The 26,897-nt window shown below is 52.0% G+C and overlaps 1 protein-coding gene across 1 annotated transcript in view; it reads left to right on the plus strand.

Annotated features, from left to right (window-relative positions):
- The first annotated feature begins 9,110 nt into the window (after positions 1-9,110).
- Positions 9,111-26,897, plus strand: part of MYO7B (myosin VIIB) — a 58,692-nt gene continuing 40,905 nt past the window's right edge. Inside the window, exons 1-7 of the mRNA XM_004589375.2 lie at positions 9,111-9,222; positions 14,725-14,769; positions 19,823-19,936; positions 20,737-20,889; positions 21,609-21,793; positions 23,079-23,200; positions 25,992-26,134. Of these exons, the coding sequence (XP_004589432.2) occupies positions 14,752-14,769; positions 19,823-19,936; positions 20,737-20,889; positions 21,609-21,793; positions 23,079-23,200; positions 25,992-26,134 (735 nt within the window). The 5' untranslated portion in view covers positions 9,111-9,222; positions 14,725-14,751. The remainder of the gene's footprint in view (positions 9,223-14,724; positions 14,770-19,822; positions 19,937-20,736; positions 20,890-21,608; positions 21,794-23,078; positions 23,201-25,991; positions 26,135-26,897) is intronic.

Consider the following 26,897-nt stretch of genomic DNA (forward strand, 5'->3'; position numbering starts at 1 on the left):
GCACTATCCAGCTCCCTGCTTGTGGCCTGGGAAAGCAGTCAAGGACGGCCAAAAACCTTGGGACCCTGCATCTGTGTGGGAGACCCAGAAGAGCTCCTGGCTCCTGGTTTCAGATCGGTGCAACACTGGCCCGTTGTGGCTCACTTGAGGAATGAATCATCGGACAGAAGATATTTCTTTCTGTCTCTCCTCCTCTCTCTATATATATGACTTTGCAATAAAAATAAATAAATCTTTTTTTAAAAAAAGTTCCCTCATTTTCCAAGCGTATCTGAGTCCTGCCTCTGTTATTTACTAGCTGTGTGACTTTGAGCAAGTTGCCTAATCTATCTGTGCTTCAACTCCTTCATCTTTTAATTGAGCATAACAGAAGTATTTTTCTAGAGTTTTATAAGGACTAAGTACATTCATTTATGCATGCATGCACACACACACACACACATATATGGTTCTTTAAAAAGCTCTTAGAAGAATGGACTTAGAATAGAAATTTTCCATGAATTTTTGGAAGCCCTCAGTTCACATTAGGGCTGGGACTGGAGGCTGTCTGGGCCGGGCTAGGCAGTAGAACCTGCCAGCATGAGCTGGAACTGGGGCAGGCCAGGCCAAGCCAGGCTGCAGCACCAGCCAGTGAATGCCAAAGTGAGGGGGGCCATGCCAGACTGGGCTATAACATCCACTGGCATATGTATACCCAGGCCGGGAGCCAGGGAAGAAGAATGGGAAGTGAACCCAGTGGGGGGTGGAGGTGCTGTGGGGCTCCACTGCTGGGCCACTGTTCCCACCAGTGAGCATGAGAGCTGGGACTAGGGGTCAGACCAGTCTGGGCAGGGCTACAAAGCCTGTTGCCCTGCATATGAGCTGGGTTGTGGGGAGATCCAGGCTGGGCTAAGTGAACGTATCCACTGGAGCATGCATGAGCCAGAGTAGATGTAGGCTGGTTGAGCTTTGCGGCAGCAACAACTAGTAGGTGCTGGGACTGGGGGCAAGTCCTGTCAGGCTAGACCACTGAACCACCTGGAAAGTGCAAGATAGTAGGGAAATTGTGAGCACCTCCTCTGTAATGTTGCAATTCCTACCAGTGAGCATAAGAAGCAGGGATGGGAGCAAGCCTGGCTGGACAGGCAGTGGCACCCACCAGCATGAAGGGTGGGCTGGATAATAAGGTCAGTTGGGCTGAGCTAGGCTGCAGCACCCACTGATGTGTATAATAGCTAACTGGGATGCAGAACGGACTGGACCAGTCTGCTGCACATACTGGCAAGCATAGGAACCAGGGCCGGGAGCAGGCCTAGTAGGGATTATTGGGGGTTGTTCTGACTAGGCTATAGTTCCCACAGGTATGCATGAAGGCTGAGTATGTGGTGGGCAAGGTTAGGCTGGGCCACAGCATTAACTGGTTTGAGTACAAGATGGGGCTGAGGATGGAACTGATCAGGTGACTGCAACCGCCAGCGTGTGTATAGTCAGATATGATTGATGGACTGAGCCAGATCCCACCTGACTGGCACGCACAAGAGTTAGGTCTGGGGCCCGGTGGCGTGGCCTAGCAGCTGAAGTTATCGTCTTGAATGCCCCGGGATCCCATATGGGTGCCAGTTCTAATCCCGGCAGCTCCACTTCCCATCCAGCTCCCTGCTTGTGGCCTGGGAAAGCAGTGGAGGACGGCCCAAAGCTTTGGGACCCTGCACCCGCGTGGGAGACCTGGAAGAGATTCCTGGTTCCCGGCATCAGATTGGCGCGCACCGGCCCGTTGCGGCTCACTTAGGGAGTGAAACATCAGATGGAAGACCTTCCTCTCTGTCTCTCCTCCTCTCTGTATATCCCGCTTTCCAATAATAATAATAAAATCTTCAAAAAAAAAAAAGAGTTAGGTCTGGGGCCACCTTAATTGATGCTTCTCTGGGGACTTCTGCAACTGGACCACTGTGGTCAGAACTCCAATCACGGTGAAAAATCACAGGATCTATGGTCTGACTATGGAGTGCTGTGTCAGAACTGGGTCTCCTTGGTTGCTGAAGCCTGTGTAGCAGACAGTATGCTCAGATGCTCATGGGGGACATGCCAACTAGTTCATTGAAGCCTACAGAGGACATCTGTTACCACGAAGGGCAAAACAAATTGGACAGCTCTCCCAGTCAAGCTCTGACAATGAGTATCTGGACAAATTGAGACTCTGAGGTAGACTATGTCAGCCAATGGACCTTGGAAAGATTTCCTCAACCTTAGGAGCAACTAAATCAACAGCATCTCAGAACTATTGAAACCACTTGAGGGCCCGGCGCCGTGGCCTAGCGGCTAAAGTACTAGTCTTGAATGCCCTGGGATCCCATATGGGCGCCGGTTCTAATCCCAGCAGCTCCACTTCCCATCCAGCTCCCTGCTTGTGGCCTGGGAAAGCAGTCGAGGACAGGACAATGCTTTGGGACCCTGCACCCGCGTGGGAGACCTGGAGGAGCTTCCTGGTTCCCGGCTTCGGATCGGCGCGCACCAGCCGTTGGGGCTCACTTGGGGAGTGAATCATCGGATGGAAGATCTTCTTCTCTGTCTCTCCTCTCTGTATATCTGACTTTGTAATAAAAATAAATAAATCTTTAAAAAAAAAAAGAAAGAAAAAGAAGCCACTTGAGCAGTACCCTCAGAATATGCTTCACTTGGGGACTCTGGGATGATATCAGGTGGTGGCCCTCATTTCCGGGTACTGATGTGGTTGGACTGCTGGGCGCTACCCTCTTTCCTTCTCTCCCCACTTTCCCTGGATATGGGAAGGAAAAAGGAGATGGGAGGCACCTGTCTCATCCACTTTCCCCATTCCCCAACCCTCCCCACCTCAATTGGTGGTCCACATGGGCATGCATCTTTTCAACTACATAAGCATCAAAAATAAAATGAATTTATTATTTTAAAAAATGTTTAACATTTTTACTTGATTTGAGAGAAAGAAGGAATAATTCTCCCATTAGCTGATTCACACTCTGAACGTAAGCAGCAGACAGGGTTGAGCCAGGCCAAAGCTTGGAACTTGGAGCTCAGTTCCATACTCCAACATGGGTAGCAGGAATTGAAATACTTGAGCTGTCATCTGCTGCCTCCCAGGGTGCTGTCAGCAGGAAGCTGGAGTGGGAGCAGAGAAGCCATAACTTGAACCCAGGCCCTGTGACCCAGGATGCAGGCATCCCATATAGTGCCCTCATCACTAGGCTGAACACTCACCCCAATCATCACTACTGTTATAAGGCACTGTGAAGAGTACTTTTTTTATTCTAGCACCTGATTCGTACTATTTTTCCATTGCTATAACAAAATACTGAAGCCAGTTACTTTGTTAGGAAAGGGATTAATTTGGCTCCAAGTGTTAGGGGTTCTAGAGCCTGGCACCAGCATCAGCTAAGCTCACCGTGGCTGGCATCACAGCCAGCACAGAACAGAAGATATTGTGCTCATGGTGACACAGGAAACCAGAGAACATGCGAAGCAGTCAGCTTTGCGTTTTTTAACAGCCTTCTCTGGAGAACTCACTCCAGGTCCTAGGAGAAGGAGGACCATAACACATTTCAAGAGTAGCACCTGGCCCTGCGGCGTGGCCTAGCGGCTGGAGTCCTCGCCTTGAGGGCCCCGGGATCCCATATGGGCGCCGGTTCTAATCCCGGCGGCTCCGCTTCCCATCCAGCTCCCTGCTTGTGGCCTGGGAAAGCAGTCGAGGACGGCCCAAGGCCTTGGGACCCTGCGCCCGCGTGGGAGACCCGGAAGAGGTTCCTGGTTCCCGGCTTCGGATCGGCGCAGCACCGGCCGTTGTGCTCACTTGGGGAGTGGGTCGTCGGACGGAGGATCTTCCTCTCTGTCTCTCCTCCTCTGTGTATATCTGACTTTGTAATAAAAATGGATAAATCTTTAAAAAAAAAAAAAAAAAAGAGTAGCACCTGCGGAGACCAAACAGCTCCCCGAGAGGCGCCACTGCTCTGAACAGGAAAGCTTCAACTCATGGACTCCTGGAGGGAGACAATCCCATCCAGAGACCGTAGCACAGCCGGTTTCAATACACTCCCAGTCCGTCAGGAAAGGTCACTTCGAAAAAGGTTTATACACCATGAGACAAATTGTATGTGTGAACCACAAGTGTTGTGTGTGAGGTTGGAGGGAGCTGTAATGGTCAGGGCACACTTCCTGGGATGGGGGTGTTTAGGACAAAGGCAGATGAAGACAGGAGAGTGATCATGTATAGCCATGGTAGATTTTAAGTCCTACCATGTAATCCTATTATTGTTACAGCAGCAACAAAACAAGCACCGTTGATTTCCTGCCTTGTCAGTGGGCAGCAGGATCAGCCTATGAAGGAGGTGTGGTCACTCAGGGACCCAGGCTTCTTCCATCTCTGCCCTTGTAGGGGACTTCAAAATGCACTACTGGCTCTCCTGCATGCCCAGAGCAGGTGGGAGAGGAATGAGGGTGCAGGATGGCCCTGGGGTGGAAGTGGAGGGCATCACCATAGACTCTCCTCCTGTGGCCACTGCTAGCTGGGAGTGAAGCTGGCAAGAGTAGCCCAGCTTCAGGGTTCAGAGGGAGAGGAGCGTGATGTCGGTACACACTTCAGACAGGGCTAAGAATCCATCCCAGCTCATCTTCTCATGGAGATGGAGCTCTTGACAACACGAACCTGTGCTGCTCACCCTCAGCCTTTCCCGAGAGCCAGGCCAGCTTTGTCATCCTTGTCACAATCAGCATCATTGACATCATTCACCAGCTCTGTTGAGTTGCCACATGACCAAGTTTTGCTGTTTGTTCAGTCTCCAGGACAATCAGATTAATCACCAGGGTGCCATTAACCCTGGTCACAGGACAGGGGTTCCCTGTTTATGGCCAGCAAGCTGGGTTTAAAGCCCAGGGTCCAAAGCTGAGCTTGCTAACCAGGATGGCTCTCCAGGAAAAAAAAAAATGACTTTTTTCTTGTGCCTCCTACTGCTGGGCCAGACCTGGCCAGACCTGGCCAGACCTTGGTGCAGGCCCTGCCAGAGAGGAGTCCTGTCCACCCAGACTGATGCTGTGGGGATCATCAGGACTTTAGACCAAGGTCCACCCAGTCCGGGAATGGTTCTGTCACAGCTGTTAACCAGGGATGAAGTTCTTGGGCTTATATGATGACACGGTCCTTCCTTGGTGTTGCTGGAAACAAAGACCTTCTAGAAAGCTCCGGCCCAACAGTGGCTGCCCTGCACCCTTCCTCTGAAACATACGTGGTTGCCATTTCAAGGATGGTCAAGGATCACCCTTCTCAGGGAGACATCTCTTACCGTCTTTGCTGGTTTCTTCTCCCAGCCTTGCCTGCACCTGGGCCTATGGCCTACACACTTCAGTTCCCCAGCTGGGGGTAATTTTATCCTCCAGGAGATACTTAATGAAGGAATCTGGAGACATCTCAATTTTGACACTTCTTGGGGAATGTAAGGGAAGGAGAACATATAGTGGTAAACGCTGGGAATTCTGCTGAATATATCCTACAGTCCACAAGATGGACTCTTCCATTCTCTTTCTCCGCAACCCCCAATAGAGAAATAATCCAAGTCTGGCGTGTTGACTCAACTGGCTAATCCTCCACCTTAAGTGCCAGGTTCCCATATGGATACCGGTTCATGTCCTGGCTGCCGCTTCCTCCCATCCGTGCTTATGGGCTAAAAAAAACAGTGGAGGATGGTCCAAAGCCTGCGTGGGAGACCTGGAGGAGGCACCCGGCTTCTGCCTTCTGGTTTCAGAAAGGTTCAGCTCCAGTCATTGCTGCCACTTGGGGAGTGAACCAGAGGATGAAATATCTTTTTCTCTGTCTCTCCTTCTTGTAAATCTTCCTTTCCAATAAAAATAAGTCTTAAAGGGGAAAAAAATTTTCTTACTTGAAAGGTAGAGAGAGAGAGGAGACAGAAAGTGAGGAGAGAGAGAAAGAGGGAGAGAGAGAGAGAATGAGAGAGAGATCTTCTATATGCTGGCTTACTGCCTAAATGACTGCAGTGCTGGGGGTGGGCCAGCCAGAAGCCAGCAGTCTGGACCTCCAAATAGGCTTCCCACATGAGTGGCAGCGGCCCAGACACTAGGACCATCTTCTGCTGATGTCCCAGCTCGTTAGCAGGGAGCTGAATGTGACGTAGGAGAAAGGATCAGGACAAGCAAGTTGGGGAAACCTTGTCTCTGAAACCAGGGTGCCAAGTCTATCATTGGGGAGGGCGAAGAGGGAGCTGAATCCATCAGAGGTTGGTGTGACATAACTGGGGGCAATAAGCACAGACATCAACATAGGTAGACCTTGGTGCAAACGTTATTGCTGCCACTTTGGACCGGTGACACAGTGTCACTGGTTCCTTCCGGTAAGTAAGAATAAAGAGCCTTTGTTTGCAGGATTTTTTGATGAAGATGGAGTGATAAGAGGGCACAGCATGGACAATGCACCCATTAACTGCAAGCTCTTTTGCAGTTAGGGCATTTTGATTTGTTTTAACCTAGAGCTCAAAGCCAATGGCCATGCTAGTTTGTAGGGTTAATGGATAACACAGTTGCTGTACGCTGGCCCAGAAGGTAATGTTCCTCTGAAGCAAGTGTCTTCAGGTTGCTAGGGGACGTGTTGGCAGAGTTGGAGAGAGGCATTTGCTATTTTACATTTCACTTGCTGTGGCCATGCCACTGTGTGCTGGATCACCGGATAGGAATTATCCAGTGGATACATTTGCAGCTCAGAAGTACACTTCAAAGGCTAGCAGAACATTCTTGTCTTGGGGAGAGGGCCTGGCTTGGTCTCCAGGGCAAACAGGAAGATTGTGCCATGCCTGCCCCCATCCCCTCTTCTCCCGAAAGAACTCTCAGCCTCCTTTTGTGCCATGTCTATACACACACACACACACAGACACACACACACACACACAGCAGGCAGGTCCCCACCATCATACTCACACCTGTGGCTGGGTAGGAGGGCTTGTCTGCTTTAAAGGGAGTGCAAAAAAACCCCAGCCATGACTGTTTCAGCAACTTTTTTTCTGAAAAATTCCTGTAATAACAAGGTGTAAGCCAAGATGTGAGCACAGATTTGTTCACTGCAATATCGTGTAGGATTGAAAAGGACTGGACACTTCCTGATGTCCACCAAGTGAAGGCGGGTTTGCAAATGATAGCGCCTCTGTAGATGGTTTTGCTGTCTTCAGAGACTGATGGCAAGGTTGGTGTTATGCAGCAGGCTAAAACACCACCTGCAACTCGGCATCACATGTGAGTGCTGGCTCAAGTCCTGAATGTTTGGCTTCTCATCCATCTTCCTATTTATGCGCCAAAGAGGAAGCCCCTACCTCCCATGTAGGAGACCCAGATGGAGTTTCTGGCTGCTGGTTTTGGTTTGGTCATTGTAGTCATTTGGGGAGTGAACCAGCAGATGGAAGATTCTCTCTCTCTCTCTCTCTCTCTTTAAATTAGTCCCAACTCCTGGTAAAAGTAGCAACTCCGACTAGTTCTAGTTTGGCTGACAGTATGGACCCCAAGGCCTCTCTTTATCTGGGAGGGGGCTGTGACTGAGCAGGCATCTCCCCCATACCTGTTGTTCACTCACCTTCAAAGTGCCTCATAAGGGGGCTTCCCTGGCCTTTCTTCCCTCACCCCAGGGGCTTCCTGTTCCAGTATGGCCCTTCTCTGGGAACCACACCTCCCCTTGAAGTAATCCATGTTGACTTCGTTCAAGCCCCAGCATCAGCCCTGACGACTCCCAGAGCCTCCAATTGTTCGGATGGCCTTTGATTATGTCTCAAGGTCTGCTGTGACTTCAGGCATCTCCTATGTGTGTCTTTCTTCTCTCACACTCAGCACCAAAAACTCTGTGACTAGGCACCACCCAATTAATTATGCATTGGCACCAAGCCGTGTCCACTCCTGTTCCATTCTGCCACCAGGCACCTGAAGCCAGGTAAGGGGCTCAGGGCAGCCATAGTCTGACTGCACAGCTGGGGGCTCAATGCCACAGGGCTACTCCTACTACACACCCAGCAGGAGCCATAGGTTGCCACCCATGCCTCTCCCTGCTTGGTTGTGAACCAGAGGTCCCCACAACTGCTGCCTTGAACTAGGGCCAGCCTGTGACAGCACTCCGGAAAACACTTGAGTTTGCCCAGTGGTGCAGAGCAGCCCTGAGAAGGGAGGCAGAGGGCGAGGCAGCCGTAAGGAGCTGAGAACTCCAGGAACCCCGACGTGTTCAGCCATCTGGGAGCTCATGGGTTGTGTTACTCAGAGGTTTCACCTTGGGGCAGACACGCAGCCCCTAAGATATCTCTTAGGATGTCACATGTCATCTCAGAGTGCTGCATGCCAGGTCCTGCTCCACTGCTTCCGATCCAGCTTCCTGCTACTGTACAGCCTGAGAAGTAGCAGGTGGCAGCTCAAGTGCCTGGGTTCCTACCTCCCGTGTGGGAGACCTTGATGGAGCTCCTGGCTTCTGGCCTTGGTATAGGCTTTTACAGGCATTTGGGAAATGATTTCTCTCTCTCTCTCTCTCTCTTTCTTTCTCTCTCATTCTCTCTCCCATTCAAATAGAATGGAAATAAATCTTAAAATTAGAAAAAATACATTGTACACAATATATACATACAGTTTTAAAATACCCAAACAGATCATTGTACTAGGGGTTGCTATCTGGGAGTCCCATGCTATGTCACCTCCCTGGCTCACCCCCAGCTGTTATCAGATAGACCCTTTAGTCCCCTTTTGGGTGATTCTAGAGGTTTTAGCAACTCTTTGAAAGGGACCAGGGACAAACACGTGAGTCTCCTGTTTGAATTCAGCTGCAGGTGGGTGTGTGGTAGGGCACAACTTCTGCCCAGGGCTTCCTCTGGGTGCTTGGGACACCTGGGAAGATTCTGCATTCTTGGGGTGATCAGCTGAGTGTCATCCCGGAATCGGGCTGGTGGCCAGAAGCAAACGTGCGCAGGGCACACCCTGACAACCTCCAGGGCAGGCAGCCTCTGCAGCCAGCGGGGCTGGGAGTGAATGTGCCCAGAGCCCGAGTTCAAAGTCCTGGAATTAATTACGTGGGCCCAGAGCACTCAGCCATTTCCTCCTGGGGCCTTCCGCCTCTTGCTCTGCTGCTTACCCTGCACGCACTCAGAACCTCAGTGCAGAGCCTCCCTCCTGATCCGGCTCCTGCAAGTGCTCTCCGGTGGACGACGGCCGGAGGCGTTAACTGACCCCCATCTCCATCCTAGCAAGGTAAGGGAGCACGGGCAGGTGTGTGTGTGTGTGTGTGTGTGTTCTGCCAGTGGGAAAGGGTTTCATCTTACAGGTTGCTAGGTGGGCACAAGTTAGGTTTAGGGTTAGGGTGTGATGCCAGAAACCCAGAAACAAATGGGGTTGGGGACTGGGGATGCTCTGCAGGGGTTTGAGGTATTGATCTTCAGGGATGAGCTTGCGGGACCAAGGAGGAAGAAGAAGGAGGAGAAAGAGGAGGGAAAACGGTGCAGCGGGAGTGGGACGGCCATACCCTGGTGAAGGGGTTCACCTGGTGTGCAGGCTGCCCCTAGTCTCAGCCTGCCCATGGATGGGGGGGCCTCACCTTGTCCTGGGGCAGCAAAGCAGCAACCCAGGACCCCTGCCAGACATGAGCCGTGAGCGCTGGCTTACCTGCCTTGCATATCCTAGACAACTGCACACAGTCATCTCTGAGATTCCTAGAGGCCAGGCCTGAGCCAGCACTGAGGGTTCCCCCAACAGTGCTGCTGGCATGGAGTATACGCTGACAGCATCTCATAGAGGAGCGGGAGGAGATCTGAGGCCCTGGTCAAGAGGCACAGGCCTCAGCAACAGCTATGGGGACCCCTGAATTCTGTTGGGGGTTTCAGGTGGGCGAACTGGAGCTCTGGAGCCGTGCAGGTATAGGGGGCACTGGGAGGCCTGTCTGCCTGTACTGCGGTCGTACCCCTCAGAGGACAATGTGTTCCTCAGACTGTGGCCTCTAGGGACAGGTGGCCTGGCTGGGACTGATGATTCCTGGATTTGATCAATGACCTTCACTTTGACCATGAATTTCCTTTCTAATTCCACTCACATAACAAGGCACACAGGGAGAGGCAGCAGGAGTCACTGCACAACTTTCACCCAAGGGAGAAAGCCCTGCTCAAGGCCACTAGGCCCCACAGTGCTTTGAGTGCATGACTGAGTCTCTTTGGGACTCTGTTGTCCCTTTCCAGCCTCCAGGCAGGGCTTGGCACACACACACACCCGTGTGCTGAAAGATTGGATGGGATAGCTGATAGCCTAAGTCAAGGCTAGGAGCGAAGCTGTGGTGGCCTTGGTGTTGGTCACACTCTCCAAGGGTGAGGTGGGGCTGGAAGGGAACAGTGACCAGGGCAGACCTCAGGGTTCGGTCGGGGGAGGCAAGAACCTCAGGCGGGCCAGGAGGGCATGGCTGGATGGCTTGGTTATGGTGGTCATCATCATCTTCTTTCTGCTGCTCTGACAAAATCCATGAGACAGGGTCCTTTGTAAAGACGTTTCCTTTAGTTCACAGTTCTTCTTTATGTTTAATTCTGGTTTCTTTTCAAATTTATATTTATTTTATTTGAAAGGCAAAGTTACAGAGAAATAGAAAGGTCGTCCATCTACTGATTCATTCCCCAAATGGCTACTACATCAGGGACTTGGCCAAGCTGAAGCCAAGAACCTCTTCTAGGTCTCCCACATGGCTACAGGGACCTAAGGGCTTGAGCCATCCTCCTCTGCTTTCCCAGATCATCAACATGGAGCTGAATGGAAAGTGGAGCAGCCAGGACATGAACTGGCACCTAAATGGGATGTTGGTGCTTGCAGGTAGAAGATTAATCAATTGAGCCATTGCGTCAGCCACTCTCTCCTTCCTTCTACTCCTGCCATTTCCATTCTCTCCAACCAACTGTGTGTTGCAGAAGCCAGGAATAAGGCATCTGACCCTTCTCACAGTTCCCACAGTCCTAGAGGATGCCAAGTCAAGGCCAATGTGTCAACAAGATTGGATTTCCTGCGGGCCCTCTCTCCTTGCCTTGCACATGCTGCCTGCACATGATCAGTCCCTGTGCATGCCAGAGACCAAGTCCTCTGCTCCTAGAAGGACATCAGTCCTGTTGGATCAGCTCCAACCTAATGACATTGCTTTGACTTAATCACACTTTTTTTTTAAAAAATTATTTTTAATGATGCTTACATAGTTGAGAAGGATGAATGTCCATGTGGACCACCAATTAGGGTGGGAAGAGTTGAAGATTAGGGGAAAGTGGATGAGACCATTGTTTCCAAGTTATCCTCTTCTTCCCATATCTGGGAAGAAGAAGAGGGCAAAGGGAAGAAAAAGGGAGAAGAAGCACCCAGTATCCCAACCACATCAGTACCTGGGATGGGGAATGGCCATCCAGTGTCATACCAGGGTCCTCAATGTGGAGCATGCTCCAAGGGTTCTTTCCAAGTGGTTTTGATAGTTCTGAAATGCTGTCGATCTCACTGATCCAAGGATGAGGAAACCCTTTCAAGGTCCATTGGTTGACATAGTCAATCTTAGAGTCTCCATTGGCGAAAATATTTGCTGTCAAATTTGGCTGAGGTAGTTGTCCAATTTGTTCTGCTCTCCATCTTCTGCTAGGATACCAGATGTCACCTGCAGGCCCCAATGGACTGCCATATCCTCTATGTGCATGTGGGCATGCCATCTACTGCTCCATCTTAGCCACTGAGGAGGCCCAGCTCTGGCACATGCACTCCATAACCAGACCACAGATCCTGCGATTCTCCCCATGGTTGGAGTTCTGAGTCCAGCAGACTTAACCGTATCTTTAAAGACATCTGGCCCGATAGTGATTACACTAGTGTGCTGCAGTGAAGAGCCTGAGTTTGAGAGCACACTATGTCCCCTGACACTGTCTTCCTGCTAATGCAAACCTTGGGAGATGGTGGAATGGCCAGCATTTGCCTGGGAGACCCAGATTGGGTTCCTGAGTTCTAGCTTTGGCCCCATCCCACGACATGATCCATAGGCTTCCCATACTGAGCAAGCTTACTTAGAGAGAGTAAAGAGGAAGCCCCTGGTCTCAGAGGGTCAATTCCATCACATTTAGTTTATGTTCTTGGTTAGAAGTATATCCCAAAGCTGGAGACATGGTGTAGTGGACTAATCATCTGCCTGCAATGTTGACATCCCATATGGACATTAGTTCAAGTCCTGGCTACTACACTTCCAATCAAGCTGCCTGCTTAGACCTGAGAAAACAGTGGAGGATGGCCTAAGTGCTTAGGCCCATGTACCCATGTGGGATACTCAGAAGAAGCTCCTGGCTCCTGGATTCAGATAGGCCCAGCTCTGGCCACTGTGGCCATTTGAAGAGTGAGCCAGTAGATTGAACACCTCTCTTTCTCTCTCTCTTTCTCTTTCTCTCGCTTTCACTCTGTAACTCTGCCTTTCAAATAAGATTAAAAATAAATCTTTTTTAAAAAGGAGGAATTTCTGAGTGCACACTCCATGTAGGATTTTGTCTTCATCTTGTGAGCGGAGGTATGCCCAAGATTTTGTGAGAATATTTTAAAGCATAGTAGTAGCAGATAAGACAAGGTCTGGGCAGAAGGAGCTGGAGACAGTCAGTGTGGCTGTCAGAGAGTCCCTTCCCTGGGCTGTCATCCGAGCAGGCAGAGACACAGGGGAGCCATGGAGCTGCCAGCTGGGATGATTCCTTTCTTCCCAGTGGTGCAGCTCACAGTGTTCTGTGGAGTGCAACAGGCTCAAGGAAGGCTCCCCAAGTATTTGTGAAGGCTGGAGAGACACACACCACACTCAGCCCTGGGGTTGGGGCTTTGTGAGGGAACAGTAGGCGTCATTTACAGAGAAGAGGAAGTACTGACAGGAGAGTGATGCGTCAAAAGGTCACACAAGGCGTGCGCCCATCGCACTCGGTTCCCGTATTCTGAATGTGGGCATGAAGCAGACCACTTTTGTTGGAATAAAGTGTGGGAGGCAATTTCTGGGCTAGCTGGGGAAAGCACCTGAGGTTGGGCTACAGAGATAGACTGGGAACAATGGGAAGGTCATGCGTTCGTAGAGAGAGAGAGCAGCTCCTTCTGTGGGATGTGGTTGGACAAGAAGGGGCAGTGGGAGCCCAGGACCAACAGAGCGCACACTTCTGGATCTGGGAGGACCAGGGTAAGCCCACCATGTGGGCACAGAGACCACCGGCATCTGAGAGGAGCAGCCATCTGGGGACCATGCCAGGGCAGGGTGACTTGGGGGGCACCTGTAACAGGTTAGGGTTAGGGTTAGGCAATAGCCTAGGGAGAGACACATGAGCTCCTCAGAAGCCACAAGCCATGGGAAAAAGAGGGCAGAGGATGGCTGGGCTGGGGACCATGGATTGGGGTGGAGAAACAAGGGGCTGGAAGTAACAGACAAAGCAATAGCTCTCTGTGTCTCCCACTCGCTGCATCCTTGAACCACATCAGCTGGAAAGAGGGGCTGGCTACCTGGAAAGCCAGGGCTTGTTTCAAGTCCACATTTTTACATAGATTCTTTTCAAAAGTTATTGCTGACTTACCTGAGACAGTGACACTGACAGAGAGAACTCCCATCTCCTGGTTCACTCTCCAGATATCCTCAATAGCCAGAGCTGAACAGGGACTAAAGCTGAAGCTGGGAGCTGGGACTTGACTCTGTATTTCCCATGTGAGTAGCAGGAACCCAACAACCTGAGCTGTCACCACCTTATCCCGGGGTCTGCATGAGCAGGAAGCTGGAATCGGGAGTGCAGGTGGTATTGAACCCGACTGCCTGCTGATGCACTTGGGCTCAGGCTCCTAACCACCAGGATAGAGACCTGGCCATTGTGCCCATATGAGTGAGTGGGCAGTGAGAATAGCTCTTTTTCTCTCTCTCTGTCCCTCTCCCCTGTCCTATGTCAGTCAACATTCAGAATAAGCAAATAATTTTTTTTAAGTCATGGAAAATACATACCATCATGGATTTATTTTGCATCCAAGCAAAATTCTTTTTTTTTTTTTAAAGATTTATTCATTTTATTACAGCCAGATATACACAGAGGAGGAGAGACAGGAAGATCTTCCGTCCGATGATTCACTCCCCAAGTAAGCCGCAACGGGCCGATGCGCGCCGGGAACCTGGAACCTCTTCCGGGTCTCCCACGCGGGTGCAGGGTCCCAATGCATTGGGCCGTCCTTGACTGCTTTCCCAGGCCACAAGCAGGGAGCTGGTTGGGAAGTGGAGCTGCCGGGATTAGAACCGGCGCCCATATGGGATCCCGGGGCTTTCAAGGCAAGGACTTTAGCTGCTAGGTCATGCTGCTGGGCAGGCAAAACTCTTTTAATTCAGTGTCCCACCCACTTACTGAAGGAGTGGTATGTGAGGTGAAGAAGCACCCACCTTTTGGGATGCTGCAAGGTTCTGATACAGAGAGTGTCACATCTGCAACTATGGCGGCTGCTTACCTGTAAGCGGTTCCCGTGGGCATGTCTGATCTGCCACATCTGGGCTTGTGGATGCCAAGGAAGCCCAGGGATGAGGGCAAAACGGATGCCCAGGGCAGGTGAGAGAGGATGAAGAAGCTAAGCGCGTGACCAAGGCATCCTTCCCTTGGGAGTCAAGCCCCGGGCCAGGCACTGGGTTGATGAGTCAGTCCAACCAAGCCCCACCCAGTCAGCGCACCCAAGGCTCTGACTTCTGAGCTGTCTCTCTCTTTCTCTCTGCAGGTGGCATCCCGGAGCTGCTGACTCAGGATGTCCACGTTCAGACTGGTGAGAATGGATAGGATTTGGGGGCTGTCCAACATGGAGTGAAGTCACTGCCAAAGGCAGGAAACCCTACAAGGAGAAGACCAGGGACAAAGAACTGAGGGACAAGACAGATTCTATCATCCAGGGAAGACAGGTCTGGCCAGTGAAGACATATCTGCCATGGGCCCTGGCAGAGGAGACACACACACGTGCACTAACACACACATCCAAACACACATACACACACACCAAGTACACATACACACATGCATGCACATACACACGCATAGGAATCCATCACTCACACTAAGGGATGAAGAGGGCCAGTTTCTCAGAGCTCACCCAGAGAAAACAGAAACGAAGCAGTTCCCACATCATGCTCCTGTCACTCGGCACAGCCGCTTGTGTCCTGGTGGCCAACAGACAGCTCCTAAGGCAGTGTTGCCTTAACTTATTGCATCAACAGGCACAAGAAGCTGCCCCAGCTTGAGAGGTCAGGACAGATGACAGACAGGAGTTCGGGGACCCCAGAGGAGAGCCCCCAACTCAGCCTGAGCAACCTTTCTACCCTCCATGCTATCTGGTCCGCCTATTGCGGTACAAGTCCAGGACTGCCCGCAAAATGCTCCTCTCCCATGCAAAGCTACATAGTAGCCCAGTTGCTGCACCCACGCTGCCAGGAGGGGCCCTGTGTTCACCCAAGAGCCTGGGACTTCCCCGAGGTCACATCATTTGATGTGCAGGGGCTGGTGTCATGGAAGACTCCAGAGAGGGTGTCTTAAATGGCAGACACGTCTCACACATTCCGAGGCAACAAGGAGATTCTGGTGTCTGTACCTAGCTGGGTGCTTGTTCCATGCTGACGAAGAAGGGAGAACACAGACAGGAAGAAGTGAAGCTGAAGTGGGTTTATTGATAAAGAAAAGTTGGAAAGAATTTTCAGCACCTCTGAAACAGAGTCCTCTGGCTCACTTTCTTATCCAGTTCCACAAAGAATCTGCTTCGATTGGCTGGCTAAGTAACACAACAGTCAATCAGGAGGCAAGGCAGTTGCTACCAGCCTCTGGCTGGCACTGGTGCACAGGGGGTCTCAGGCAGTAAGAGGACATGGGTAGGTCTCTTTAGCCAGGCACCCTTTTTGTGCTTCTGCCAGCTTGCTAGCATCCATCTACTTTCTGAGAACCAAGCCCTTGTGGGTGCCCAGCATTTCCCCCCAAGAAACAGCTTTTCATCCTTTCTACCTACCCAGTTATAGTCCTTCTTGTCTCTCCTCTCACAGAGAAGCTTGCCTGAAGGTCAAGACGGATGAGCCATGATGAACAGTCCTAAGAGGTCCCATTGCTTGGGGACCAGCCTGTAGGGGGGAGTCGCCCAGAGGAAGGCTTTGCTTGGGTGTGGCAAGAAAAGGGCTGTCGAAAGGTTCCAGAAGGAGCTGCAGAATGCTGGGCATTTCTAGGGGTGGGTCCAGGATGCAGAGGGCAGAACACAACACACATCTTCTTGTACTATGAACTTGGAATGTGACTCAGGCTAGTGCCTCATCACCCAAAGTTCAATGTGGCAGGTACATTTTTTTCTGGAATATTCTCTGAAGGACAAGCTCCAGTGAGTAAGCTGGTTCAGACCATCTGGCTTCCCTTTGGCTCATGTTCACACTCTTGGTTGCACTTGCCTTCCTGGCTGGCACATGTCTGTCATGTGGGTCTTTCTGATGTGTGGAGACAGGAGCAAGGAGGCCAGAGAGTGAAGGATAGATTCTTTATCTCTTAAAAATTCATTTTATTTATTTGAAAGGCACAATTACGGAGAGGAGAGAGAGGTCTTCCAACTGTTGGTCTCCCTCCACACAATGGTTGCAATGGCCAGGGTTGGGCCAATCCAAACCCAGGAACCTGGACCTTTTTCTAGGTCTCCCATGAAAGTACAGGGGCCCAAGCACTTTAGCCATCTTCTATTGTTTTTCCCAGGTACATTAGCAGGGAACTGAACTGAGAGTTTAGCAGCTGGGTCTTAAACCAGCCCACATATAGGAAGGATACTGATGTCCAGGCAGAGTCTTAACCGACTATGCCACAGAGGGCAGTTTTACCCACTGTGTCGTAACTCCAACCTGGGATTACTTGTTAAAGCAATAGTATTTGGAGTAATAGTATATCGTGCTAGATATCATTCATAAGGTTGATGTTATTAAATCCTGTTTACTTCTGAAATGTGACTGCCAAAAGATTATAAAGCTACATGTGTGGCTCATTCTATAGGTGAATGGAACACCATTCATTTAGTCAGCACAGCAGCAGCAAGCAGAGTTACAACCCCACAAACTTTTTTTTAAAGATTTATTGATTTTTATTTCTATTTATTTATTTATTTATTTATTTATTTTTTATTATTATTGGAAAGTCGGATATACAGAGAGGAGGAGAGACAGAGAGGAAGATCTTCCATCCGATGTTTCACTCCCCAAGTGAGCCGCAACGGGCCGGTGCGCGCCGATCCGAAGCCGGGAACCAGGAACCTCTTCCAGGTCTCCCACATGGGTGCAGGGTCCCAATGCATTGGGCCGTCCTCAACTGCTTTCCCAGGCCACAAGCAGGGAGCTGGATGGGAAGTGGAGCTGCCGGGATTAGAACCATATGGGATCCCGGGGCTTTCAAGGCAAGGACTTTAGCCGCTAGGCCACGCTGCCGGGCCCGATTTATTGATTTTTATTAGAAGAGCAGATTCACAAAGAAAGATATTCCACCTGCTGGTTCACCCACCAAGCAGCTGCAACAGTCAGAGCTGAGCTAATCCAAAGCCAGGAGCCAGGAATCTCTTCCAAGTCTCCCACATGGGTGCAGGGGCCCAAGGCTTTGGGTCACCCTCCACTGTCTTCCCAGGCCACAAGCAGGGAGCTAGATGGGAAGTGAAGCAGCTGGGACACAAAGTGGCACCCATGCACGATGATGGCACTTGCAGGTAAAGGATTTGCCAATTGAGCCATCGTACCAGCTCCCACAAATGGTTTCTAATCTGGGTTTTTAGGAGTTTCAATAATGGTGGCCCTAATAAAGTAGCTACCCAACAGATAATCTATGAGCCACAAGGACCTGCCTGGTTGTCACAGAAACACAGATAACCAGGTAGACTATAGTACACATCATATGACCTATAGGCCTAGACTTTATATGTTCCAATAACAATCCACCTCTCACCAGCTGAGGAGACAGTCCAATGGTCAGGCACCCAGGAAGGCCAGGGGCCCTAGATTTCTATGCCAGCATATGGGGGGTGCCTGCTGCGGTCACATGATGGACCTGACCTGGGGTTCAAACCCGACACCATGGCTGGGGATTTCTTGTGTCTGCTGCAAGCACAGGGCCACCACTTAGCTCTAAGTGAGAGGAGAGAAGGTCATGGTCATGCGGACCCCAGAGCTACCCACCAGTAGGCACTAGCGTGACAGCACCTGGGGCAGGGCCAGAGAGCGGAGAGCTGACTCTGTCCCGTGTTTGGGTTTCCGGATAGTTAGCAGTTTGTGATTCCCACCAACTCCTCTCCAGCACCAGGAGTTCCTTGTCACCCAGGCCCACGGGACTCAAGGGCTCTATGCCCTCTGGCCCTCCCACCTCTATGCAGACTGACGCTTTCTGCAAGCCTGAAACAGCCTTCGCGTTTTGTCTTCCTCCTGCTCTCCATGACTCAGTTGGCTTTGCAGCTACCTTTTCCCGCCACTTTGAAAAGTGCATGGCAATGCAATCATGAGCTCAGTTGATCTGGGGGCAGATCCAGTAGCACAGCTGGTAGGACCTTTCATTGGTACATCCCACTCCATGAGCCCTTTGATTTAACTCTTCCGGCTCCTGCTGGGCTGAGCCCTCTTCGTTCAATCTGCACTGGAAATCCTCTCTCTCTCTCTCTCTCTCTCTCTCTCTCTCTCTCTCTCTCTTCCGCCTGCCTTCGACTCCTTATTTTACTTTGGTGTTCAGCCAGCTGTCTTAGCAGCACAGTCCGCTAAGTCGTCACCGGTTGTCACCCTGGTCCCGGAGCTGCTGTGTATCTGAGGGTCCTCGTGCGATCCTGCTGTGTACACACACTTGAGTCTGCATCTTATAGCAGCTGTGCCTTGCTCTGCTTTCTGCCTTCGCTTTTAGTAAGTTGCACAGACACATGATTCAAACCGTCAGGTCCCACTTCCCTAGAGGTGACACCTGTTAGCACTTCTAGTGGATTCCTTTGCTGTTTCCTTATGTGTCTCTGAAAACTCATCTCTTTTAAAAAAAAAACCTCCTATTTTGCTTGGAGGCATTATCTGACATCAGCTCCTTGCTAATTATTAAAGGATTTCTCCCCAGCCCATCCCCAGTACTCCCTATGTTATTATCTGTTCTTTCATCCTACCAAGATGTTAAAAAGATCCATTTGAAAGGCAGAGATAGAGAGAGAGAGAGATCTTCCATCTGTTGGTTCACTGTCCACATAACCAAAACATCTGGGGCTGGGCCACGCTGAAGCCATGAATCAGAAGCTTCTTCCAAGTCCCCCATGTGGGTGCAGGGGCCCAAGCAATTGGGCCGTCTTCCATTACTTTTCCAAGAACACTCACGGGGAGCTGGATGGGAAATGGAGCAGCTGGGACTTGAACCAGCACCCACATGGGATGCCAGTACCACAGACAGCGACTAAACCCACCCAGCACCAGCCCCTACATCCTGCTTTTGCTCAGGGCCGCAGGCAGGGTGTAGCAGATGAGAGCGAGGTACACACTCATCCCAGTGTCTTCCTTTGCTGACTTTGGAACTGCCCTTTGCCCTGGCTTACTGATATTCCTTACATGTGTCACTGCTTGAACCTGCAGCTTCCTCCCTTCCAAAGTTCCCGGTGGTTAGGAGTAATGTGAATTTCATCTTTAGAATGAAACTGCCCTCAGGCGGGGTGACATGCGCCATGCCTGGGCTCACCTGTCACCTGCAGGTGGCCATCAGTGCCACCCTGGACTTGACTTCCCTGCATGGACCCCAGGCCTTGCTCAGGGCTGGGAGAAACAGAGAACTCTCTGTTTCTGGATGACCATTGTCCTGTCTCTGTCCTCCAGGGTGACCATGTGTGGCTGGACTCACCCTCCACCAACAAGATCGGCGTGGCCATCGGTGGCGTCATCAAAGAAACTAAGCCAGGCAAACTTCTGGTTGAAGATGATGAGGGCAAGGTCAGTGTTATGGACCCCTTGAGCCTCACCCCTGTCCCTTTCTCCCACCCCCTGCCCTTCTCTGGGGCTGCTGGGCTGGGGTAGGGGTAGGCGGCCTCTCTGGTAGAATCCGGTCATGGTGGGCATTGCATGTACATTCTGAGGAATGCTCGGGGCCATGGGAGACCAGGACCGGGCAAACAGGAAGGAAGAGGAGTGAGAAGGCAGAAGGCTGGTGTGCAAAGGAGGTGAGGGGAGAGGGGTGAGAGAGGTGTTTGGAGAGGTGGAACCATGCAGGTGGGAGGTGGCAGCTCAAGAAGGCCAACATGGCCTGCCCATTCATTGGGTGCGCAAGGTGAGTCCAGGGTGGGAGGGGGTTGTTGGAGCAGCTGGTGTCCAGGTGGTCATTTAAGTCCTCCTCTGACAGCCCTCTTTTCCTCCCCAGCCAGGAGCTACAAGATAAGGCATGTGCAGACTTGGCCTCTATGGAGAAGGTTCTAGACTGTGATCTGGCATTGCCACTTTTGAAAGCCAATAAAATCATCATGATATCTGTTATTTGCATGCACTTGAACTGACACATTTGTGTTTGAACCACCTACGAGGTCCTAAACCTGACTTCTGGATACAAGCTCCTCCACTGAGCACTGACCTGCCACAGGTGTCCCTTAGTCCTAGCCACAGGCTGAATCAGGCCAGATCAGTCCCAAGCCAGCTGACGTGTGACCCCGCAATCTCTGTTGCTGCTGAAAACTTGGGGGAGAGGGTGACCCCTTTGCAAGCCGTCCCTCAAGGGCGCCTGCCTGCCCTTGTCGTTCCAGGAGCACTGGATCCGAATGGAGGAGCTTGGGGTCCTCAGCCCCATGCACCCCAGCTCCGTCGAGGGTGTGGAGGACATGATCCGCTTGGGGGACCTCAACGAGGCAGGCATGGTGCACAACCTGCTCATCCGCTACCAGCAGCACAAGATATATGTGAGTGCCAAGAGTCTGGAATCAGCTCCGCCCCAGGCACGTCCAGTCCCAGGCCCCGCCCCCAGACCTTTCACAGTCTCTGCCCCCCAGCCCCACGCGCCTGCAGTAGGTGCTCAGCGTGAGGTCTCCTTCCTCGAGGAGTGGCTGAGCAGCAGGGCAGAGTGGACACGCGAGGCCACCCATAGGGATAGCCTGCCCCTTCCTGGGCACGTTGTAGGAACAGAGCCACCAAACGGAACACTTCCCCATCCCCCGACAAGAGGGCCCTTCTCCCCTACTCGGCCCCACAGCACTCTGACACCAAGCAGGTGTGGCCTGGCGGGGGTCGCTGCCAACTCCGGCCAATTGTCTGGTCAGCCGGGGTGATCAACCTTTGAGAGTTGTTCAGAAGGGTTGTGGGGTGAGGTGGGGGAGGATGGGTAATCCTAGACAAAGGGGCGGGCTGCGGGGGCAGAAACGGACGGTCCCTGGGCGGGACTCCCGCCCGTGTGGGCGGAGCTCCTGGAACTGTTGCTGGCGGGATACTGACTGATGGGCCTCCAGCAAGCAGATGCACGCGGCTTGGATTCTGGGACCCGCACTCCTGCTGAATGCCCTCTCCTCCCCAAAGAGCTCAGCATCTCCCAGGTCCAGGATCAGAGCCCGTCTCCTCCTGAGGGCCAGGCCAGGCCAGGCAGGGCAGGGCAGCCAGCACTAACCTCCTCCACTTCTTTTCCCAGACCTACACAGGCTCTATCCTGGTGGCCGTGAACCCGTTCCAGGTGCTTCCCCTGTACACCCTGGAGCAGGTGCAGCTGTACTACAACCGCCATGTGGGCGAGCTGCCCCCTCACATCTTTGCCATTGCCAACAGCTGCTACTTCAACATGAAGAAGAATAAGCAGGACCAGAGCTGCGTCATCAGGTGGGCTCACCCCCCCACACACACCAGCCTTGGGTTCCACCCCCGAAACCTCTCCAGACCAGCGCACCTGCCAGGCCCGTGTCACTTAGGGCCCTCCCTTCATTTAAAGACAGCGAGAGCAAGAGAGAGATCTTCTGTCGGCAGGTTCACGCTCCCAGTGTCCACAAGGGCCAGTGCTGGGCCAGGCAAAGCTAGCATTCAGGTCTCCCATGTGTGTGCAGGAGCCCAAACGCTTGGGTCATCCTCATCTGCTTTCACAGGTGCATTAGCAGGGAGCTAGATCAGAGGCAGAGCAACCTGGACATGACCCACATGAGATGTGACCTGGCAGGCAGTGGCCCTATCTGCTACACCACAGTGCTGGCCCCTTAGGGGCCTCCTTACTCCTCTGGAGTACCCTTCTCAGTGCTCTTGGAGCTACTCAGGCTTGATACCTGCTGCTGCTGCACCCCAGTGACAGTCCCTCCGGTGCTTTCCTGCTTCACAACCTGAGTTGTCACCGAATGGCCTGGGTTCTGATAAATGTCTCCTGAGTGCAGGGAGGAAGGATGGAGACAACTTCTTCAACCATGGGGCACTGGGTATGCACTCCAGGGAGTGGAGGTCAAGTTGGGGTGAGGTCTCAGAAAAAAAAAAAAACTCAGGGGCTGATGTGGTGGCATAGTATGCTAAACATCTGACTACACTATCAGCATCCCTTATGAGCACCAATTAATGTCCTGGCTGCTCCGCTTCCCACCCAACTTTTTGCTTGTGGCCTGGGAAAGCAGCATAGGATGGCTCAAGTATTTGGACACTGCCACACACATGGAAGATCCAGAAGAAGCTCCTGGCTCCTGCCTTTGGATCAGCTCAGCTTTGGTTGTTGCAACCATTTGGGGAGGAAGCCAGTGGGTGAAAGATCTTTCTCTTTGTGCTTGCAAGGGGGAGGATTAGCCCATTGAACCATTGCACTGGCTTGTAAGCTGATCTTTGAATTCCATTTCCTATAGACTTTCTGAGATCTGCTTGTAATTTGCCAGGCACTGTGCATGGGGTTCTGGAAAGAGCCGGTTCTGCCCGGCAGAGGAGCCCATAGCTGCTGATAAGCACCACCAATGCCTTGTAAGACAGGGGTGGCCCTGCAGGAGAAACACAGTGCAAACACACAGCTATCCCAGCCTGGGGAGTGGGCGCCTCTGAAACCAAGGCCAGAGAACAAGCCTGGTGGGCATTGGCAGGGGCCTGGAGGAAGTTGGGGTTGGGTGTTGTTCTGTGACCTCACATCCTGCCCACATCTTGGTAGTGGCGAGTCTGGGGCTGGGAAGACCGAGACCACCAAACTCATCCTGCAGTTTCTGGCCACCGTAAGCGGCCAGCATTCGTGGATCGAGCAGCAAGTCCTGGAGGCCAACCCAATCCTAGAAGGTGAGTGAATGGTCACCCTCATCATCCTCGGATCTCTCAGCCCTATGGATGGGAACTTCCTGTCGGAAACATTCATGGGGATGGATGGGATGGGATGGACCATAGCAGGTGCCTCATGGTACTCAAAGGAGAAGTCCTGATGAATTCAGAAGCTGATATCAGATATTCTTTCCACTGAACTGTGGGAAATATTCCTTTTCAAAAACATTTTATTTGAAAGGTATCACTAAAGAGAAAAGGAGAGACAGAGAGAGGTCTTCCATCTGCTGGTTCATTCCCCCAAATAGCCATAATAAGCCAAAGCGGAGCTGCTCTGAAGCCGAGAACCAGGAACTTCTTCTGGGTCTCTCACATGAGTGGCAGGGGCCCAAGCAGGCAGGGGCCATTCTCCACTGCTTTCCCATACACACTGACAGGGAGCTGAATCAGAAGTGGAGCAGCCAGAACTCAAACCAGGGCCCTTAAAAGGCATGTGGTCACCCTAGGCGGCAGCCTTACTCACTGTGCCACAGTGCCAGTCCCAGCATCCCTCAACCATGTATTAACAGGATAAGCTGTATTGTTCAATGGCTGACTACCTTGGGCTAGGTCACCAGGCTTTTGGACCACCCCAGAGACCAAGCCTGGGGGCCCAAAGTAAGATTCCCCATGAGACAACCTGCGAGAGCTCCACAGTAGCTTGGCGCAGACCTCATGAGGTCTGCATGGCGTCTTGTCCTCTGTCCCCCCATACCCTCCCCTTGCATTCTTTTCTGGCCTCCCAGACTGAGGCTTGGCTTGCACATCGCTTTCCCCACAACTCACAATTGGGTGAATTTCGACAAGCTTGTTATGTGATCATAAAACCCTCCCATCACCCCCAAACCTCCACATGCTACTTTGTAGTAGCCCCTTCTTCCCCACCCCAGCATCGGGAACCACTCACCCCCGTCATGGGGGTCACTCTCGTTTTTTTTCATGAGTGTCTTTTCATGAACTTATTTCTGCTCTGTGTTCATCTCTGGTGAAGTATCTGTCTCAACCTTCCACCTCCTTATCTTATGAAAATTGCATGTATTTGAGAGTTGGAGAGATGGACCAAAAGGGCCAGCTCGTACCAGCTGGGTCACTCCCCAGAGGGCCTGCAATGACCAGGTCTAGACCCTTCACCAAAGCCAGGAGCTGGGAAAGCACTGCAGGCCTCCCATCTGGGCAGCAGACACTTGTTTGCCTGAGCCATCACCGCTGGCCCCCGGAGCTCTGTGTTACCGGAAGCTGTGGTGGAAAGCTGGAGCCAGGCATTGCTCCAGCATTTACAAGATCTGTGTTCTTGCAAATATTTTATCCTAGATTGCAGCCCGTGTCTTCTCTCTCTTCACAGTGTCTTATACAAGCAGGACAGAGGTTTAACATTTTGATCAAGTTTGATTCGGTATCATTTGCTTTAATGACGTTTCCAAAAACTGCATCCCACTCACACTGGGCCACAAAGTCGGCCTGTGAAAAGGAGTGAAAACAGCTAAAAACAGCCCTCCCCTCCCCGTTGCAGTCAGGTCCCATCCTAGTCAGTTTATGTGTGCACCTGTGTCCTGTATGGTTGAGCTGAAGAACTGAGACCCTGGAAGGAGTTAAGAGTTGAACTGGGAAGGGGTTATACCCCCAGGGTGTGCAGGCTCTGGGGGACCACAAACACACACAAGGAGATTAAGACCAGAGGCAGCTTGGAAGAGGCACTTACGCAGGACAGTTGTTTCCAAAGAGAGAGTGACAATTCCAAGGTCCTGGGGCACGGCTGCAGTCAAGTTATTTAGCAGAGGCCATGAGCCAAGCAGGTGGCCCCTGCACCTCACGAGCTGCCCTGGGGAGCTCCAGTTTGGACTTTTCTTGGCAGAAGTTCTCGTCCCTGGCCTGTGACAGCCTATACAACCGTAGATCAGAGATCATACACCTCCTGGCTCTCTTTATCCAATGTCTTGGGTAGACTTTGGCCTTAACATTTGCACAACAGTTTGTCCTGGGTGGGAGTTTTCTTGCCGCAGATCACCACATGAACACTTGCAGCCACGGCTCTTTGGAGCACACTGGGGATCACACTGGTCCCCAAAATACCTCCTGATCTAAATGCGTCCTCTGAATCCAAGCCTGGGCCGGCTCTCGCCCCGTGCCAGCAGGCTCACCACTGCTGCTTCCTCCCAGCCTCTTGCCCTTCTTTCTGAAAGGCAAACCGTCCAGGCCTGGCTCCCGAGGCTTTGCAACTGCAGCCTCCTCCCACGTTCCTCCCATAATCCCAACCTACTGCCAGATTTCTCATGGTTCTAACCACTGGGTGTCTGCCTGCGCTCAACCTTCCTCTGGATGCCCTTGGCAGCTGTTCTAGCCCACTGCCTGAAGCTGTAACAAAGCACATGGAGACCCAGATGACCTAGAAAGAAAACGTTCTCACTGCACTCACAGTTCTGGAGCCCACATTCTGCTCTGCTTTCCTCACCAGCGTGCTCCTATGATAGCCAGAGCGCCTGCTGGTCTGTGGGTGGATGGCTCCAGGCCCCACCCCACCACGGTCCCTCCCCCAATCCCTGCACACACATATAGGCCACCTCAGGTTTTGGGGGACTGGTTTTCTAGCATGTGAATTTAGTTGAGGGGCACCTTCACAATACAGCAACTGCCACCACTGCTGTCCCAGAATGCAGCCCTACCCAGACTCTGACCACCTCCTCTGAGAAGCCCTCCCAGATGACTACACTTACAGTTCATTCTCTCTCTTCTTTCCTCTTGGCTCCTACCATTGCCACTGCCTGGCCGCCCTCAGCCTTTGGCAACGCCAAGACCATCCGCAATGACAACTCGAGCCGCTTTGGAAAGTACATCGACATCTATTTCAATGCCAGTGGGGTCATCGAGGGGGCATGCATCGAGCAGTTTCTCTTGGAGAAGTCCCGGGTCTGCCGCCAGGTGAGTCCCAACTTACAGGCCCGCGGGCAGGGCTTCCAAAAGAGACCACCTCCCAGGGGCATACCCAGCTCTCTGCAAAACAATAGGGTCTCCCCCATTTTCAATGTTTCATCAATACATTTTCCCCCCAAAGATTCAATGTATTTATTTGAGAAGATGATCTTGTTTCAAATGGATGTAATGAGCCTGGAACTCCCTCTTAGTCTCCACAGAGATGACAGGGGCCCAAGCATTTGGCCCATCCTGTGCTGCTCTCCCCAGGCGCATAAGCAGGCACTAGATGGAAAGTGGAGCAGCTGGGACTTGAACCGGAATTCCAATATGAGATGCCCACATCCTGAGCTGTGGTTTCACTTGCTGTGCCACCAGATCAGTTCCCATTCATCGTTTTCTTCCTGCATTAGTGCCCATCACCTCCTCTAAAATTAACTCAGGCTGGGTCAGTCCCCACCCAAGGGCAACATGTCTCCACAGTGCCACAGCGGGGTCACCTGTGTGACAGTGCCCAGAAGGCCAGTGGTCAGGAACTGCCATGCCCTTTGGTCCCTGCTTTCTCTCAGGGCCCTATGCTCGTAGCGCCCTGTGCTGAGGTGATCATTTTGTGACTGCTGTCTTGACATCCTCACCCCAACTCCCAGGCCATGGGTGTGGCTTCGGGTCACGGCAGCTTCAGAGATGCCAAAGGAAACAGAAGCAGGGACTGTGGGGCATAGGTCCAGCTGGCCCTGAGGTTTGCACCTGAGCTGCCCCTGGCTGGGAGAGC

The sequence above is a fragment of the Ochotona princeps genome, chromosome 5 (genome assembly GCF_030435755.1).
Source record: "Ochotona princeps isolate mOchPri1 chromosome 5, mOchPri1.hap1, whole genome shotgun sequence".
In the NCBI taxonomy this organism is placed as follows: Eukaryota; Metazoa; Chordata; class Mammalia; order Lagomorpha; family Ochotonidae; genus Ochotona; species Ochotona princeps.